The 20163-nt window shown below is 39.1% G+C and overlaps 1 protein-coding gene across 1 annotated transcript; it reads right to left on the reverse strand.

Annotated features, from left to right (window-relative positions):
* Positions 1 to 868: 868 nt before the first annotated feature.
* On the reverse strand, positions 869 to 1598 carry LOC149198955 (uncharacterized). The gene is made up of 2 exons (XM_089400418.1): positions 1332 to 1598; positions 869 to 1288 (listed from the first exon to the last, which is right to left on the reverse strand). The coding sequence occupies exons 1-2, from the start codon at positions 1428 to 1430 to the stop codon at positions 869 to 871; spliced, it is 519 nt and encodes a 172-aa protein (XP_089256544.1). The 5' UTR covers positions 1431 to 1598.
* Between the last annotated feature and the right edge of the window lie 18565 nt (positions 1599 to 20163).

The following is a 20163-nucleotide window of genomic DNA, read 5'->3' on the forward strand; positions in this document are numbered from 1 at the left end:
AATTGAACAAATTAGAGTAGGTAGATGGCCTAATGTTATCTTCAATGAAAGGCATCAGTGAAAGAAAGAAAACATGGATGAAACAAAACTACATATAAATGCAAAAAAGGGATATCTATCTCAATACCTGTCCCACAAATAGCAAGGAGCTAAAGGATTTTGTTATGAAGAAGTTTCGTAAAAAGGTATGGGGAAAAGAGTTGGGTAGAAAGAAGAAATATTACATTGAGGAATTCAACCCTACATGTGCTTTACAACAAAAAGAGTTCATTGGAGCTAGAGTTTCGTGGAGGGAAAAGGTTCTTATTGCTCAATTAAGGACCGAGTCACATCAACTTCGGTGTGAAACAGGACAGTGGAAAAGCTCTAAAGAAGCTTGGGAAGAAAGGGTGTGTACATTTTGCACGTCTGGGGCCGTGAAATCAGAAAACCATTTCATTTTGGAATGTGATGCATTCAAAGACATTAGAGAAAGTTATGAGAACATGTTAGCATCAATTTCTTGCAATTGTTTTTTTAGCGAGGAGATTGTTGGAAGGTTGGGTCAGTTCATCATCAATTTGAATCAGAAAATGACTGAATTGCAAAGAGCGAAAAACAGGGAACTAATGGTCTCATAGGCTATTTTTAGTCTCGTGAACCTTTAAATATCATTTCATTTCATAAAGGGCCCATGCTTGTTAAAGGGACACACATCATAGTGCACTGTAGAATGAGCCTCTCTACTCAACAAGGTGATACTTATTTCCTAGTCTATACATCACTTAATGCAGTCCTGTTGTATATATCCCTACCACTAGATTTAAACAAGTACATTATCTAGCTATAAACATATACAACCCAACCGCATTAATGGGCATATGGCTCCCTAAAGCAAATTAAGGTACTCACTGTTGATGTTGAATTGTGAATAATGGAGGCCAAAGGAAGCGGGATCATTGCTGAGAAGTGGCTTAGGCCCTTCCTTGGCATACAGAACAAGAGTGGCTTTAATAGCATCCTCCACGGTGGCATCTTTGGAAAGTAATGCACGCAGGGGACCAATGCTCCATGCAACTGTCACGTTTACCAGCAACTTATTAGCGTTTAATGCCTGATACACTGGATTATTCGGCCAAGCCGTGTGTTTCCACTGATCCCAAATGGGATCTGCCTTCGGCCTTCTCATTGTGACAGTCATATTCTTCTTCAATATGGATGATGAAAATGAAGATGAAAACTCCCAAGTCTTCTGGGTTTGGGAAAAGCGCCCATAGTAGGTGGGGGACCTACGGAAGCTTTTTTCATTCTGGAGATTCAAAATTGTGAGTTACTGGTCCTCGAGGTATTACAAAGCTGCTCATATGGCCATGTCTTTGCGCTGATCCTTTGCTTGGATTCGGCCTGCTCCCTAACGTCTTCGCCGCCCTTTTCTCCATGTGACCTTTCATTATAACTTCGGAAGACTACATTTAACTTCTCCTCAATCTCCGGTATCTTTAATACTGAGCCTTCAAAAATATTAGTGGCCTCGTTGAAGAAGAACCCAAGACACGACTGCGTCGCCACAACAAAAATAATCGCAATACCCAGTCATTGTACTCAGCGTATTGGCTGCAACAAATGCCCACCGGGCAGCCTTGCTTCCACCACACATCAATTGAAATCTCGGCAAGAGATTCTAATCCAAATCATAAATCATACATGCAAAAGATTTTTAATAACACCCATGCAAAAGATTTTTAGTAACACCCAGGGCATCACTGACCCTTTTTGAAACGGCATTATCCATCATTGGCACAAATTCAAAGAGACCAAGCCAGGCTGCAAAGAAGGGTCAGCAGACAACTTGGTGCTACTCTGAGCCATGGATTAATAACTTGGTACTACTCTGAGCCATGTATCAATAGGATGGAATGAACCTATGGGTATGACAACTTGCAATCCTCCATTGTCATTCACTTTGCCTTTTCTCAAAACAAAAAAATATTTCTTCTGCCATCGACTGTCGACCCACTTGAATCAATTGTTAATGAAGAAGGCGTGGGGAACTAAATACATCTTGCTGCTCTAAAGGGCCCGCTCTCCAGACCTACCAAGGGGACGTTGAGTAAAAAGGGTGAAGGAAAGTACGGTCCATACCCACTTTGTGATGGAAAATATTAAATATAATACTAAGGGTTGGACCACCCTGTATGGGCAACCTCCTGTTTTCAAATTCCAACTCTACCTTATCCCTTCCATTTAACCTAAAAGTCTTGATTGAAGCTTCTTGAAATTTGACTTTCAAATTCAATTTAACCTAAAAATCTTGATTGAAGCTTCTTGAAATTTGAACAACTCGGGCATGGCACCATCACATTGGATGGTATCTTTTAAAATATTATCTATAAGAATAAAATTAATTTAGTCCCTGAGTTCATGTCTTCTTAAAATCTGTAATTGAGATAAGAATAAGCAACTATCTACTCGACGATATCAAGGTAATCTAGCTAGATTGTATCTGCGAATAAAACCCATTTTCCTATTGGCACTCTATTTCAGATCTACCCTTTTATCCCGTTCATTTGATGACCATCTAACCGCACCAAATCCTTTAAGTAGATAAACAAAACCTTCACTTGATAAATAATTGGGGGCGGTAATGGCTGGTGAAGGTAGAAGCTCATTTCGAGATTTCTGTGGTGCTGAAGATTGAATCGAATCGTTGTGATTTAGATTTATATTTAGTGGTGAAGGCATTATCCAGTGGAATTATTGGAGCATCCTGGAAGGTCCTTTACCGATGCATTTATTTTGGTTGTTTGGGAATATATAGTATTATGACATGGATAAACTCAAATAGAGTTTCTTTATGTTAATATATAGTATTATGACATGAATAAACTCAAATAGAATTTATCTATGTGAGGGTCATTTTATATGGATAGATTCTATTTTTTATTTTGGGAAAAGAAAATAGAGTTTATTTATGTGAGGGTTATTTTGTTGATCACATTTTGGTAAATATGGAAAGCTAGAAATAACATTATCTTTGATAATAATTTCCACAATGTTGACAGGATCATTGATAGGATACTTATTTGGATTAGATCACTGATGCATCAGTAAATCTTTTACCCTGCTAGTTTTTCTTACAGGTCTATTGATCCGTACATCTCCTACCTTGGTGGCTTTTTTTATGGAGCTGAACAGAGAGGTAGATGCCAAAGCTGTATTTGGATTGATTTGTATGGATTATAACATGCAATATATGATACACTGGGGATGTAGAACTAATATGAAGGCGGAGGCTATGACACTTTGGGGGTTGTTCTGGTTTGCGAGCTTTCTAGATATACACAACTTAAGCATATATGGAGACTCTGAGGCCATCATTAATCATGTCTTGGGCACCTCCACTATTTCACACCCCCATCTACAAGGCTGGCTAAGGAACATCACATATCTACAGGACACACTTCCGGGAGTCACTATACAACACATCCACAAAGTGCACAACACTGTTGCAGATGCCTTGTCTAAGCAGGGTCTATTAGGCTCCATGGATGGGCTTCATATCACTCTGGAGGTGGATGAATGCTCAATAGATGCTGGTTTTGTGCCTTTCCCTTGAGTTTTTATTTTCACTACAATTGACAATGTTTTTGTTTTTCTGTTGTGTCCATGTTATATTGATGCTAATCTATGTTATTTTTGTTTCGATTTGGATAGCTATTCACTTTTATATGTTTCTTCCTTCATAACTGTTTTTGGAACACTCGAAGATGTTGAAGATAATGGAGAATATCCTAGAATAGTGTGAGTTGGTTCACATGACCTCGGGATAGGAATTAGTTTCTATTTCTTAGGTTATTGTTCTAACTTCCCTAAAACCATGATTACTATATATTGTGTAATGTACATGAGCAATGTAGAGCGTTCTATAGAGCCAAACTCTCCTATTTCAAACTCTCTTTCGTAGAGCTGACTAGTGGGTTTTATTTCATTTAATACATAACATTGCATTTTTATCATGGTATCAGAGCATCAAGGCTGAGGAACCTAAACACTGAGAGGAGGAGGGTGCGACTAAACTGAAATCGTCGTAGGTTTTAGGAAAATAAACGTGACGACGACCAGTCCACACACTCAACCATCTTGGAAATCAGGTGTATAACTGCGACGATGTCGCAAAACAATAGTGTACACCTGCGACGACGTATCAGAAAATTGATGTACATCTACGACGATTGTGTAAACAACAAAAAGGCTTCGAGAGAAGGCTGCATCCTGAAGAAGGCTGCAAAGGTTGACAACAGATTGTCTGAAGGCTGTGAAGGAAGCCACGGTGATCTGCGAGTGTGTTGCGAGATCAAACAACATTGAAGATTAGTGATCTGTCTTTGTCACAGATCTGGGGTAAATCTAACATCTTCTTTTACCTGTCGAAATATTTTTTTTCTAAATTTCCAAGATGAATAATAATATGTTTGAAGCATGCTTGAATGAGCATAACAAGCTCGATGGCTCCAATTATGTGAATTGGAAATTTAAGATGCAGATTCTGCTAGAAATGCAGAGTGCTTGGTCGATTGAAAATGGGGATGAACAAAAGCCAACCGCTGGATCCGCAACAAGCCCAGATTGGGAGAGGCGCGAGGGTAAAGAAAGGACACTGCTGAAGATGTCAGTGAAAGACTACATCATACCACATATTAGAGAATGTAAATCAGCAAGCGAAATTTGGGGAATTTTGAAGGATCTGTATGAGATCAGGAATACAAATCGTATTCTGTTTCTGAAGAGCAAGATCTTGTCCTTGAAGATGGAGGAGAATGAAACAGTTGCTGCCTTCAGAGCAAGGATCAAAGATCTGAAGAACAAATTGGTAGACATTCGTCATACAGTTGATGATACAGATTTTGTAACAATTACCATGAATGGTGTGACCGATGACTACCAAATGTTCATCATTGTGATAAATGCGAGAGAGAAAATCTTGAAATTTGAAGAGCTGATAGGAATACTGATGCAAGAAGAAGAAAGAAGATCTACTCTGAGGCCCCAGAGTGTCGATCTTGCATTGATGGCGAAGAAGAACTTCTTCAAAGGGAAAGGAAATCCGTAATAGCAAAACAGAGGACATTCACAGAAAAGACTGAATCAGAACCAAGGTATGAATCTGAATAGGAATAGCTCTGAAATTAAATGTTTTTATTGTGGAAAACTTGGTCATATTGCGAGAGAGCGCAGAAAAAGGAAATATCATGAAGAACAGTAGAAGCATAAACAACATGCAGTTCATCTCACGAATGAAAATCATGTGAAAATTTTCAGATTGTTCATGGCAGATTGTGATGAGAATGTTGATGCAAACCTCTGGTATGTAGATTCGAGAGCATCAACACATATGATAGGGAACACGCATTGGTTCGAAGATTTTAAAGAAATCAACGAAGGAGCACAGATTTACCTAGGTGATGATAGAAGTCATCATATCAAAGGATGTGGGAAAATTTCTATCATTCTACCTAATGGTAATGTAAAACAAATTCATAATGTCATGTATGTGTGTGGTGTAACAAAGAACTTGATTTCTGTATCCATGATCACAGATCAAGATCTTAAAGTTGAATTTTTAAAATCTAACTATTATATTAAAGATCTGCTAGATGGCATGAAGACAATTGCTACAGGAATCCAAACAAGAGGTCTGTACAAGTTGGATGTAAGACTTGCACCAGTTCGAGCCTTGACAGCTGTGAGTTTGACTACATAAGAGCTATGGCATCAAAGATTTGGTCATATCAACTACAATGATTTGTTGTTACTGGAGAAGAAGGAAATGGTAAGAGATCTCCCTATGCTAAAGAAAGTACATAATGATTGTGATGCATGTACATTAGGAAAAATTCATAGAGAAGAATTCCCTGTTCGAGTAGAAAAGAAATAGAGGGATATACTTGAATTAGTGCATACAGACCTGTGTGGACCCATGCAAACAAAATCATTAGGAGGTGCACTATATTTTTTACTGTTTATTGATGACTACACAAAGTTTTCTTGGGTGTATTTCTTGAGTAAGAAGAGTCACACATTTGAATACTTTAAGCAGTTCAAAAACATGATTGAAAGGCAAATAGGGAAACAGATAAAAATTCTCCAATCCGATCAAGGGGGAGAATATAGGAAAGATGAGCTTATCAGGTATTGTAAAGACTGGAATATTGTAGCAGTTCATAGTACCCCATACTCCACAGCAAAATGGAGTAACTAAAAGAAAGAACAGAACACTGGTGGAATGTACTAGGAGCATGTTGAAAGGTAAGAATCTTTCGAATGGTTTTTGGGTTGAAGCAGTGAATACTGCAATTTATTTGAAAAATAGGAGTACTACAAAGAGTCTTGAGTTTAAAACTCCTTATGAAGCATTATATGGATTTAAGCTTGCAGTAAAACATTTAAGAGTATTTGGATCTAAATCATTTGCCCATATTCCAAAGGAAGATAGAAGAAAACTAGGTTCAAAAGCCATCAGATGTACTTTTATAGGGTATTGTTCACAATATAAAGGTTATAGATTATTTGATCCCTCTGCTCACAAGATTTTTGTTAGTAGAGATGTCATATTCCATGAGCAGGATCATGAAGAATCTAATAAGCACAATGAGGAATGGGACATTCCGTACTTGGTGGAAGAAGAAAGTGAAGAAACAGGAAACAACCAGGATCAGCAGCAGACAAAGGCAGAAGATGAACAACAGTAGCAACAGATACCACAACAGCAACAACAATGGGAAGAAAAAGAGAATGATGATCAAACAAGGTTTAAGGCTACCCCACCTCTCAGGAGATCAGGTAGGAAATCTCAATTGCTTGCAAGATATAGGGAAAATGCTTTTATAACTAGTATGATGAATGTGGTTGAACCTTCTAGCTATAAAGAAGCAAATGAATGTAGAGAATGGAAAACAACCATGGAATAGGAATATGAATCAATAATCAGGAACAACACTTGGGAACTAGTTGAACTTCCTAAAGGAAAACAAACCATAGGTTGTAAATGGTTATACAAACTGAAGATTAATGTGGATGGAACCATAGAAAAGTTAAAAGCTAGATTGGTAGCAAAGGGGTATTCACAAAAAGAAGGTATAAACTATGAAGAAACATTCGCCCCTGTAGCTAAACTAAACAATATCAGAATGTTAATTGCTTTAGCTACTAAGAAACATTAGATGATACACCAACTAGATGTAAAGTCTGCATTTTTAAATGGAGAACTAAAAGATGAGGTTTATTTAGAGCAACCTGAAGGGTTTGTCTAGAAAGGGAAAGAACATTTAGTCTGTAGACTGAAGAAAGCACTTTATGGACTAAAGCAAGCACCGAGGTCTTGGTATGAAAAGATTGATTCATTTTTTCTACAATTTGGCTACAATAGAAGCAAAAATGACCCTAATCTTTACACCATGCAAGATGAACAAGGGTGCACAATGATGATTTCTCTGTATGTAGACGATTTGATCATTACAGGTGATGCTACATATCAGATCAAAGAAATCAAGCAACAAATGTCACAGGTATTCGAAATGAAACACCTTGGTGAGTTGAGATACTGTTTGGGTCTTGAAATCTGGAGAGATTCAAGAAAAACATTTATGTCCCAAGGAAAGTATGTCAAAGGCCTATTAGAGAGATTTAGGATGGATCAGTGTAAGCCTGCAGCAGTACCATTACAACAGAACATCAAACTACAGAGTGAAGATGGCTCAAAGGAGGCAGATACGACACTTTACAGACAGCTGGTTGGGAGTGTAATCTACTTAACCACCACTACACCAGATTTGGCTTATGCAGTTAGTGTGCTAAGCCAATATATGTCCAAGCCACTTAAAAGCCATTGGAATGCAACGAAAAGTGTTTTGAGGTATTTACAAGGTACTGTAGATTACGGTATTATTTACACTGACTCTTCTGATGTTAGATTGACAGGATTTGCAGATTCAGATTGGGCTGGAAATGTAGATGATTGCAGATCCATAACAGGTTATGCATTTAGCATTGGATCCGGGGTGATCACATGGAACAACAAGAAGCATAACACAATCTCCTTGTCCTCAGCGGAAGCAGAGTATCAAGCCATGTGTGCAGCAACATGTGAGGTAGTTTGGTTGCGGAGACTTCTCCACGATGTCGGGGAAGAACAGATAGACGCAACAACAACTAGATGCGACAATCAGAGTTCAATCAAACTTGCTAATAATCCCGTGTTCCACAAAAACACTAAACATATTGATACACAATTCCACTTCGTCAGGGAGAAAGTGCAATCCAAAGAAATCCATTTGGTATAATGTAACAGATGTGATAATGTTGCAGACATTTTCACTAAGCTTCTTGGCAGGATTAAGTTTGAAATGTTTAGGGAGATGTTAGGCATATTTGTGAACCCCTTCTCCATTAAGGGGGAGCGTTGAAGATAATGGAGAATATCCTAGAATAGTGTGAGTTGGTTCACGTGACCTCCAGATAGGAATTAGTTCCTCTTTCTTAGGTTATTGTTCTAACTTCCCTAAAACCATGATTACTATATATTGTGTAATGTACATGAGCAATGTAGAGCGTTATGCAAAGCCAGACTCTCCTGGTTCAGAATCTTTTTTGTAGAGTTGACCAGTGGGTTTTATTTCATTTAATACTTAACATTACATTTTTATCCGAAGATATATGTGGACATGGTCACTTAGTGTAGAACACTGACCCCTATCTTTTTTGATATGATACACTGAGCTACTGTCTTTCTATGATCTAACATATGAAAGGTAACTCTTGTTTGATGTTGTGATTCAGGGAAATACAACTCTTGTTTGATGTTGTGATTCAGGGAAATACAGCGACTGCGTGTAAACAGACAAACATGGCGTTCAAGGACCTATTTTTAGATAAATCCAGTTAACAAATAGTTGTAAAATGGCCCGCCAAATGACTTTAAACACTAAAAATAAAACTCCAAATGACTTTACAACTCAAAAGTAAAACTATTACATCACGAAGGTTTGAACCTGAACTCAAGGGTTGGCTTGGTTATCAAGGTTGGACTGTCTTGATGTTTTACTTGTGCATTTGTTAAATAAGAAATAAATAGTTTCATTTAAGAATCTACATTCTAGTATGCCAATCTTTTTATTGGGTATTGGTCATAACATTATAAGATATGTTTTAATTATTTAAATTAAAAAAAAAAATGTATATTATCATTAGACTTTATTTTTGATTGGGTATTATTTATCTATTGACATCTTCTTGTGTAATCATTATAGGTTGTGTAATGATTATTTATCTCACACAGCTGGCATCGTAGGCGTAAACCTATTAGTTTTGTTCAGATGAAATGGAAATATCATGGCCTGATTGCTTCGGTGCTGACGCAAACATATATTCTAGCAGGTTAATAACGAATAAATTTTTCCCTGTTGCCTTTGAAGCATTTCTGTAATGCCTTCATCGTACATCGTGCTTGGATTGGATTTATTGAGGCTGCCATTCCTTTGTTGGAAGTTAAGCTCCGCTGACCACTGAATGCTGCATGGATAAAATGAGTGGTCTATGTGTTGATTAAATACATGTTAATTTAAAACTATTTTAAAGTTTTTCTTTTCCTTTTCCGTTGAATCAGTGTTTCGTTAGCATTTATATTAATCGCAAATAGTTGTAAATTGATAATTGTGAGTTAATAGATCGTTGAAGGTAAGATTTTAATTATTATAAAATAAAAATAAAATAATTAAGATTTCATTTATTTTTATTTTTTTACATTCATGTATAGTGTGGTAATTTTTTCATAAAAGAGTTTATAATTTATAATCCCCGGATAAAAAGAATATATTTATATATAGAGGTTATTTTTATTAAAACAAGTTTTTCTCTTATTAAAAATATGGTTATGATTAGGTATCTTATGTATAAAAAGAAGTTAAATAACATAGAAGACACCGAATTTCTTAAAATTACTTTTAACTTTAATCAAAATCAGCATTCTCGTCTCAAGTAAGAGTGTCATAAAGATGTCAAGTCTTGGCTAGATCATTGGAAAAAAAAGATAAGATCATTTTGCAAATTTAAGCATTAGTTTGCACAAAATTTCTATGTTGGTCTTCCCATATATGTTTCATAACCTCATTATAATGAAAGCATAGTCAATGTTTGTAACCCATTAAATCATACATCTTGTTGGCGCTACCTTGAATAATAAAACTTACAATCCTTGGTATGACAAAGACTGTAAAATTGCCAAGAAAGCAATTAGAGACGCCTCTAATGAAATCATTAAGCTCCAAAATATAAGTATATACAAAGCTCTCATCAAGAGGAAGAAGACATCATATATTAATAAGAGACAAGAGAAACTTCTCCACCTTTCTAAAGTTGCGTCCAGAAAGTTTTGGCAAAATGTGCTTGTTCGTAAAACTAAAGATACTCATTTTATCCCCTTATAAAATTGGAATAACTATCTTAAGAAGTTGTATGACTCTCCGGACACCATGGGCACTGTTATCACGCCAAGAAGCTCTCCTAGGTCGTAGCTCGGAGATGGATGGTAACATATAAATCTTCAATATTGTTCTCGGAACTATTGGAATAGATGATGGTTTGGATCAAGTAAGATGATTGTTTCAACTCTATTTTCACTCAAGGCATACATGAACACCCTCAGCTTTACAAGGCTTTAGACCACTAATGCTCAATAGTTTATAGATTCAATGGATAGATGGACAATACTGACTGTACCAACAGATGCATACATAAACACATATGAATGGCTAGCTACATGAAGTAAATGAAGCTTGCAAATCTGATTTACTAACGCAGAGATAAGTTGACAGTTATTTGTCATTAGACACAGAATAAAACATGAATAACCTATTCAAGTGCAAGGTTAAAACATAAGAGAAAATGAGAATTGAACATGTAACAGCAAAAGAAGCTTATATTGCTGGAATGAAGATGAGACGCTAGAGGAGCAGAGTCTCCAATGTCTCCAAAAGTTGAACCCTTGTTACACTAAACTTTCCAATATTTATAGGCCTTTTACAATGCTCTCGAGCCTTCTCAGGGTCAAGAGGTCTTAATCTATCCCTTCTGTCTTTAATGACTTGATGCCATGACTAGACACGCATGAACTCGAAGGTTTCTTTTTCTAACAATAGAGTAACTGCATTCTGGTAATTTGTTGCACTGTTAGGTGGTTAGCTCGTGCCAAAAATGCTCCATGATTACTTCTGTTGTGGGTTGCAATGTGCTGTGGCTTTTTTCCCCTTCCGTCCATCTGTCTCTCGGCCTCTATTCTGTAACGGAATGGGTCTTCGGGCTTTTGACATCCTTTCGAATACCAAATGTTTGTTTTCTATTTTACAAAGAGAAATGCATTCAACTGTGAAAATCCCGCCAAGCTCTGTTCATTTCGGAATTCAAAAGTCCTTAAATATGGTCTATTCCTTTATCGGGTCCATCCTCATCTCTATCGCAAGTCGCTTCGGTCCTACTATGTTAAGATTAGGTATGTTCTATGCTTAGAGTAGTTTACTTATCTTTCTTATTATTATCCACAGATTAGCAATCACATGTACATAAGTAAAGTGCAGATAGAACATTAAACGATCAACAGAAAACAAGCCAAGACAAGAGACACAAGATGTGGCGGCTTGCTAGGGACAAACCCCAATATGGGGAAACCCTTTGATCAAAATTCTTTTATCTTCAATAATTCAGCAGAGAGAAATAGTACAAAAATCTGATTTATATCAGCAGCAACAAACCCTAGATCAGTGGCATCAACATCAAAACTAGGGCAGTCAATATCTTCCAAACAACAGGTCAAATCACCTCGATTCCTATGCTGAACAATGCAGATTTCAAAGGAGAGTTAGCTTCACCTACTACGCAATCAAGAGAGAGAGAGAATGCTAGTCAACGCTGGTCAAAGTTCCAATCTACAGCTTGTAAACCCTAAAAAAACTGCGTCCTTCCTTCCCACATGTGAGCGAGAGACCTTTCTGCGCAGGAGAGAGAAGAGACTCTTTTTCTGCGCAGGAGAGAGAGATGTGTGATAAGAAGTGAAGTGTGCAAATAAGGAGAATGCTCCTTGTATTTATATGCAAAATGTTGATGATGAATAGATGTGTCTGTTGGGCTTCTGAGCCTACATAAGTTGCTGGCTAACTTTGAAAATTAGTCCATAATCTTAATAAATTCATATATCCATAAATACTTATCGGAATTAGATGATATTTAGATCAATCCTACACCTCTCGATGAGAGGAATCCAAGAAAAATATAATCAACCATGAATAAGGTGACCCACATGAAGTTTGGCCCTAGTTGCCAATTTTAACACTCCCTCTCAACTAGGGAGAACTTCATCTGCAATTTGTCGGACCGTCACTACTATTCATCCATCGAATGCACTACCCTGTACAGCTTGATCCCTGATCTGCTCTGCCTTGCCATGCTCTGCTCTGCCTTGTTATGCTATGTTATGCTCTGCTCGAACTATGAAGAAGGAGAAGAAGAAGTGATCGAGGATGTATCATACCATCCTCCATTGACCCGAAGTCAGTCTCAGAGTGTGTACCACTGGTCCCAGACGAGTCCTCTACTGACCCGAAGTCAGTATCATAGTGGGTACCACTCTCACTGGTCCCAGACTAGTATCATTGATCCTAGATCAATGAAGGTCATCCTAGCATAGGGAGTACGGTAGATACAATGATGCATCCATCTGTACTACTATGGTCCTATCCTCATTTCCCTGCTCATTGATCAAATGAGAGGTACTTCCCATGAGTCCCAGACTGCATGGGTAGGATGCCTCGACAGGAAAAGTAATCATCCTATCCACAGGAGAGCGAATCATCCTGTCCAGTGGATGCCACGAAGAACTAATCATCCTAGCCTACAGGAGAACGAATCATCCTGTTCCACAACCACCATGGAGAACACATCATCCAGGCCCACAGGAGAACTAATCATCCTGTCCTACAACTGCCATGGAGGACACATCATCCAGACCCACAGGAGAACTAATCATCTTGTTTCATAGTCGCCACGGGGTGTCACAGGGGAAGGTTGAACCTTTTACCCTGTACAAAGTGCACCAACAAGGGATGGTGAGTCACCTTGTGGTCATATGTCACTCCAAGAAGTACCCCATGCCCCCTTGGAGCTCCCAGAACTCAGTATATCATACTTGACCCTCGTTAGAGGGTATCTGAATGACACCAAGTCGTTCTCAGAAAGTCAGGAATATGACCTTTCTTAGGGGCTTTGTCAAAATGTCAACGACCTATTCATCTATACCGATATGTTGGAGCCTTATAGCTCCCCGCTGCACCATATCTCGAATATAGTGGTACTTGATATTGATATGCTTGGAGCAATCATGAAATATAGGATTCTCTGATAAATGAATCCTACTTTGGTTGTCACACAAGATCACGGTGGTATGCACTATAAATTCAACAGCTCACTGTAGAGCTTTCGTAACCAGACTGCCTCATAGGTGGCCATGCTAGTAGCAATGTACTCTGCCTCGGCAGTGCTCAAAGCCACCGACTTCTGCTTCCTTCTCATCTAGGATATCGAAGCAGATCCCAAGGAGAAACAACACCCATAAGTGCTCTTACGGTCCACCACACTACTTGCCCAATTAGCATCAGTATATCCAAGTAGTCTCACATCTCCGGCAGTGTATCTTAACCCATGACTGAATGTGCCATGAAGGTACCTCAACAGATTCTTGGCACCAATCAAATGTATGTGGTGAGGTTCAACCATATGTTGACTTAACGTGTTGACTACAAAGCATATATCTGGATGGGAGTTCACTAAGAACATCAATGCTCCGACAAGTTGATGATACTCAGTGGTATTTCGTAAGATAGGTCCAACAACATTACCACTTAACTTCTTGAAGTCAAGCTTCATTGGGGTAGTTACGGGCTTGCAGTCCGCTATACTGAATCTTTCCAATGTCTTCACCACATATTTTCCTTGAGATAGGAAAATCTCCCTTGGCTTCTGCGAGACTTCAAGTCGTAGGAAATAGTGCATCAGTCCTAGGTCCTTCATTTCAAACTCACAAGCCAACTCCCTCTTAAATTTGTGAATGAGAGGGTTTGCACCTGTTAGAAAGAGGTCGTCAACATACAACACCAGCATGAGAGGTTTGTCATCTACAACCTTAAAGTAGAGGTTAGGGTCAGCTTCACTCCTAATGAATCCCAGCTTCATCAAGTATTTATCGATCCTTTCATACGATGCTTGGGGTGCTTGCTTCAGCCCATAGAGGGCTTTCTTCAACCTACACACGATATTTTCGATCATAAATCTCAAATCCTTTGGGTTGCTCCACGTAGACCTCTTCTTTAATTGAACCATGCAAGAATGCAGTCTTAACATCCATCTGATGTAGGTTCCATCCTTGTGTAGTAGGAAGGGCTATGATTGAGTGGATGGTGGTATATCGGGCAACAGGTTCAAATATCTCATCATAGTCTATACCTTCCTTCTAGGAGAAGCCACGAGCGACAAAATGAACCTTACACTTTTCCGTACTTCCATTAGCTGCATGCTTTATCTTGGAAAGCCATTTAGAAGTGATAATTGTTTTGTCCTGGGGTCTGGGGACCACATCCCAGACATCGTTCTTCATTATAGACTCAAATTCTTCGGTCATAGCATCCTTCCATACTTGATGCTTGATGGCATCTATGAATGATGAAGGCTCATTTTGGATGATCATGCTCATGATGGTCAGGTATCCTTGATATCTGTTCGGCTTCTTACTTTCACGGAAGGTTCCTAGGGGTGTGGTGTGTCCTTCAGCATCATCAAGTGTCCCCCTAAGCCATGAAGGCCTCTTCCTAGAAGAGGCAAGGCTTAGGCAGAGGAGGCTCAATAGGATCCATGGGTTCTTCCACATCGGGCATTGTCTCATCTTCTTTTCCTTTCGGTTCCTTGGTGTCAGCTTCTAGAGAGCTCCTCAAAGTAGGAAGATTGTCCACCTTGCTAAGGGCCATATCTTTGTCAAAGGTGACATCATGAATAATCACGACTTCCCTTTGACTGGCTACATAGATTCTATAGCCCTTAGTATTTTCACTATAACCCACGAAGATTCCTTTCTTTCCAGATGCACCCAATTTATTCCTTTTCTCTTTTAGCACATGAAAATATACAGGGCTTCCAAAAATTATAAAATTAGAGATGTGAGGTTTCTTACCGATGAACATTTCTTCAGGAGTCTTGGAACCCAATGCTTGATGAGGGAATTGGTTTTGTACATATACGACGGTGTTTGAAGCTTCATCCCATAGAAACTTTGGAAGTCTTTGATCATGATGCATAGCACAAACAACTTCCATGATCGTACGATTCTTCCTTTCTGCCACATCGTTCTTCTCAGGAGTATATGGTGTAGTAGTCTCCCTCTTAATGCTAGCCTCTTTACAAAAATCATGAAACTCATTAGATTCATATTCAGTCCCATTATTAGTCCTTAAGATATTGATCTTCTTTTCAGTTTGATTCTCGATCAAGTCTTTGAAGTGTCGAAACCAGGAGAACACTTCATCCTTCTTTTTCAAGAAGTATATCCAAGTCTTGCGAGAATAGTCATCTGTAAAAGTGAGGTAATATGAATATCGTCCCAAGGAGTTCAGAGGCATCATACCAGATATGTCTGAGTGAATTAACTGTAATATATTAGAGGTCTTGCTTTTGCTTGAGGGGAATGGTCCCCTTTCGAGCTTTCCTTCGGCACATCCCGAACATACATCTTCTTGCGCTACTCAGAATTTGGGCATCCCTGTCACCATTTGTCTTACATCGGGTAGAGCTTTATAATGAAGATGAGGAAATCTCCAATGCCATAGTTCATACTAAAGAGATGTGTCACAAGACATGACACCTAGCAGACTTCCTCCGACCTGATATAATGAATCAACTTGAAACCCAAGAGTGAAGGCATCTTTAATATTGTTTTTCCATACACGTACCTTGCCATCGCTGAAGGTCACCTTGTAGCCTTTGTCTTCCATCGTTGAAATGGACACCAGGTTCTTTTTAAGATCAGGTACATATAATACATCCTGTAGGTGGATTGTATTACCTTGATTCAATTTAAGAAAGGCATTGCCTACACCTTTCACGGGATATTTCATATTATCTCCAAGGACAATTTCCGGGTTGGTTTCTTTCTCTATCAGATTATGGAGGACTTGTTTGTAACCAGTGAAGTGCCTTGAGGCACCACTATCAATAAGCCAATTTCCCAAAGAGTCTGGAGGGGCAGAGGTAGATAAAGCATCTGGTAGATAATATTCATCTTGCTTATTGTTAACAGTGTTAGATTCATACCTGGAATTTCTTGCCCTTTTGAATGGTTGTCCTTTTCCTTGATTTCCATCACTTCTCTTGCCTTTTCTATAAGATCTACCATTCCTTTGATTGTCATGATAGGGATTTTGATCATCGTCCTAGTGTGAGTCCCTTCTATCAGGGCACTCCCTTGTGTAGTGACCTGCTTTATTGCAGATATAACATTGTCCTTTCTTTCCACCCTTAGGTCCGACCTTTCCTTTGGATTTAGCCCCAAAATTATTTCTTTTCTTAGCATGAGAAGAAAAGGCAGCAGGAGGAACTTTAGGTATTGGCATTTCTTGCTCTTCCATCCTTGTTTCTTCTTGAATGCATCTTGCCATCAATTCCTTAAATCTAGGAATTAGGTTATTGTTGAGAAGAGTATTCCTGAACACGTACCTTTTAGATGGTAATCCTGCAAGAGTTGTGAGTGTTGTTGGGTTGTGTTATATTCTTTCCACGACTAGCCCACGTAGTTAACTAGGGGGTTAGAGGGGGGGTGGAGCCCCCCTTCGTTGCGCCGATTGTGTAGCCGGGGGGGGGGGTCACAGGGGGTTTGAGGTGTACCTGTAACTCCACTTTATGGGGTCTGAGGCAGTGCCCCGGAAAATTTTGGTTTTGGAACCTATGTTAGGTTGGGCGGACCCACCTATGGTTTTGTGCATGATTTTCACACATGTTTTTTTGATGCGATGGTTTTCGGTCCATGGTATTGGACGCAATGGTTTTCGGTCCATGGTATTGGATGCTTCGGCATGTATAAATATGTATTATAACATTGAAAGGAACATAATGAAAAATTAAGCTGGTAGTCCCGGTTTTGGGATCCAGGGGAAAATCTCTGTGTATACGTGTTTTATGTGTTATGCTCTCACATTGTTTATTTTCTGTGTTTTAGAATTCGTATGCAGGTAATTTCTTTACGGGGTTAAAACCTACAATTGGTATCAGAGCTGTTTTGGCTTCAAGGGGATGCCTTTGTTGCTAAGGGGTTTCGCTCGGGCCTATGGTAGACCTTGTTTAGTGGGAGATCTACGAGATCGATTTTGGTGGTGAAATAAGATGGCGAGCAGTGGAAAGATAGAGATCGAGAAATTTAATGGTCAGAGTTTTGAGCTGTGGAAATTCAAGATGGAGGATCTGTTGGTGGATAAAGATCAGTGGATCACGGTAGATCCGGGTGCTAAACCAACGGGAGTGTCCGATGAAGAATGGAAGAAGTTAGATCGGAAGACAAAGGGTACAATACGATTGTGTGTCTCAGATTCAGTATTTCTGAATGTATTAGGGGAAGCTACGGCAAAGGCTTTGTGGGACAAGTTAGGGACTTTGTACCAATCTAAGTCTCTAGTGAATAAACTGTTCCTGCGGAAAAAGTTGTATAACCTAAGGATGAAAGATGGAGACTCGGTGGCAGAGCATCAGAACACATTTAATACTATGGTAAGTCAGTTAGCATCTATTGATATTAAAATTTCAGATGAAGATAAGTGCATCAGTTTGTTATGTTCTCTACCAGATTCGTGGGATAGTCTAGTTATTGCAATAGGTAGCAATGCAACTGCCTTGCATTTTGATGAAATAGTCTCATCCTTGCTGACGGAGGAGATGAGACGGAAAAATGGGAGAGCCAAAATGGTGATGCCTTGTCTGTACGAGGAGAGTCCCAGAACAGAAACAAAAATAAGTCATCAAGTGGGAGATCTAAATCTCCAGGAAAACCTGTAAAGGTGGTGTGCTGGAAATGTGGAAAGGAAGGGCACTACAAAAGGGACTGTAAATCTAAAGCTCCTGATAAAGGAAGGGGATCTGATGATGCTCCTTATGTAGAGGCCAAAACCACCTCAGATGAAGGTGGGGATGTGTACTTGGATTCTTCAAGTACACATGTAGATCATGAGGCATGGATGATTGACTCAAGTGCATCCTTTCACTTCACTCCCCATAGAGAGTGGTTCTGCAAGTATGAGAAATACGATGGTGGTTATGTCTTCTTAGGGGATGATAGGAAGGCTAGAATCATTGGTCATGGAAAAGTAAAATTGAAGTTGCAAGGTGGAACGGTTAGAACACTTCTGGGTGTTCTGCATATTCTTGCATTGGCCAAAAATCTGATTTCTGTAAGCAAGCTAGATGATGCAGGTGTAAAAACAGTGTTCGAGAAGGATACCTACAAAATGGTTTGGGGAGCACTGGTATTGATGCGGGGAGTTTGAATTGGAACTCTGTACAAGCTGCAAGGTAGCACTGTTATTGATGGGTGCAACAGTTCTGTGGTTCCTGAAAGTGGAGTAGAAAATCTAGTGGTCTCTGGAGAGAAGACCATGTTGTGGCATCAAAGGCTTGGACATATTGGAGAGAAGGGCCTTCGAATACTTCATGGTAAATGGTAGAAGGTATGAGTAATAGCTCTCTGGATTTTGATTTCTATGAAAATTGTGTATATGGGAAGCAGAATCAAGTGAGTTTCCCCTCTGGTAGTAAGAGGGCGAAACAGATATTAGAACTTGTGCACAGTGATGTGTTTGGACCTGTGAAGGTTCCATCACTGGGTAAGTCTGTGTACTATGTATCATTTATAGATGACTTTTCAAGGAATACATGGATATATTTCCTTAAAAAGAAATCTGAAGCCTTTGATAGGTTTAAAGAATTTAAGCCTCTCGTGGAAAATCAGATAGAGAAGAAGATAAAGGTGATGAGGATAGATAATGGTGGAGAGTTTTGTAGCAAGGAATTTGAAGAATTCTATAAGAAGTGTGGTATAGCATGAGAGAAGACTACTCCATATGCACCTCAGCAAAATGGAGTTGCAGAAAGAATGAATAAGACGTTGATGGAAAGGGCAAGAAGCATGCTCAGTGGAAAGGGCAAGAAGCATGCTCAGTGGTGTTAGGTTAGGACAGGAATTCTGGGCAGAGGCGATGGATACTGCATGTTACCTGGTCAATAGGTCACCTTCATCAGCGTTGGAGGATAAGACTCCACAACAAGTATGGATTGGTGAGCAACCCTCTCTTTCACATCTGAGGGTATTTGGATGTGATGCATATGTACATGTTCCAAAGGAGAAACGAACCAAGTTGGATAGTAAATATGAAAAGTGCACCTTTATTGGGTATAAGGATGGTTTAAAGGGTTATAAGCTTTGGAACCTAGTCACACTGAAGGTTGTGTACAACCGAGATGTGATGTTCAAAGAGGTAAAAGATGTTATTAAACATGAAGTCTGTTACACTAAAATTTGTCGCCATGACTATTTTCAGTTAGTATGGCTCCATCAACTGTCATACTATCCTCCTTGGCAAGTCTTATACCTCTGCTCTTCATGTCAAACTCCAAGAAAGAGAGAAAGTCTTTAAAAATCTATATAACTCTGGGTACGCAGTTTCTCTTAGCCTTACCTGCGTGTACGCACCTCAAGTTCACAATACCTGTGTACTTGTACGCTCTGTCTTTAAAGGGGTGGGTGCGTACTCCTGTAAAGGTCAAAAGGTGCAAGTTTCACTTCAAAAAGTTACTTGTGGTCATTTCTAGAGCATTCTAGAAGTTTGTTTGACGTGTATTGAGCGCCTCCAGATGGTTCATGTATCCCTATGAAAGAGGAACTTATCCCATCAAGAGGGGACCTATCCCATTCAAAGAGGGGCTTATCCCATTGATGGTGGACCTGATTAACTTCCTCTAAAGCACTATAAATACAGGCATTGGGCCAGAGGGAGGAGAGGTTGAAAGCTAAACATTCCTAAGGGTAGATTTCTAGAGCATTCTAGAAGTTTG

This window comes from Pinus tabuliformis, chromosome 2_1 (genome assembly GCF_031772625.1).
Source record: "Pinus tabuliformis cultivar Carrire ecotype Pingquan chromosome 2_1, CPIR1, whole genome shotgun sequence".
Classification (NCBI taxonomy): domain Eukaryota; kingdom Viridiplantae; phylum Streptophyta; class Pinopsida; order Pinales; family Pinaceae; genus Pinus; species Pinus tabuliformis.

Excerpts from the sequence above, each read along its gene's own strand:
- LOC149198955 (XM_089400418.1), bottom strand. The coding sequence starts at position 1,430 with ATGAAAGGTCACATGGAGAAAAGGGCGGCGAAGACGTTAGGGAGCAGG. Across the intron at positions 1,289-1,331 it reads ATGGCCATATGAGCAGCTTT|AATGAAAAAAGCTTCCGTAG; the intron begins GTAATACCTCGA and ends TTGAATCTCCAG.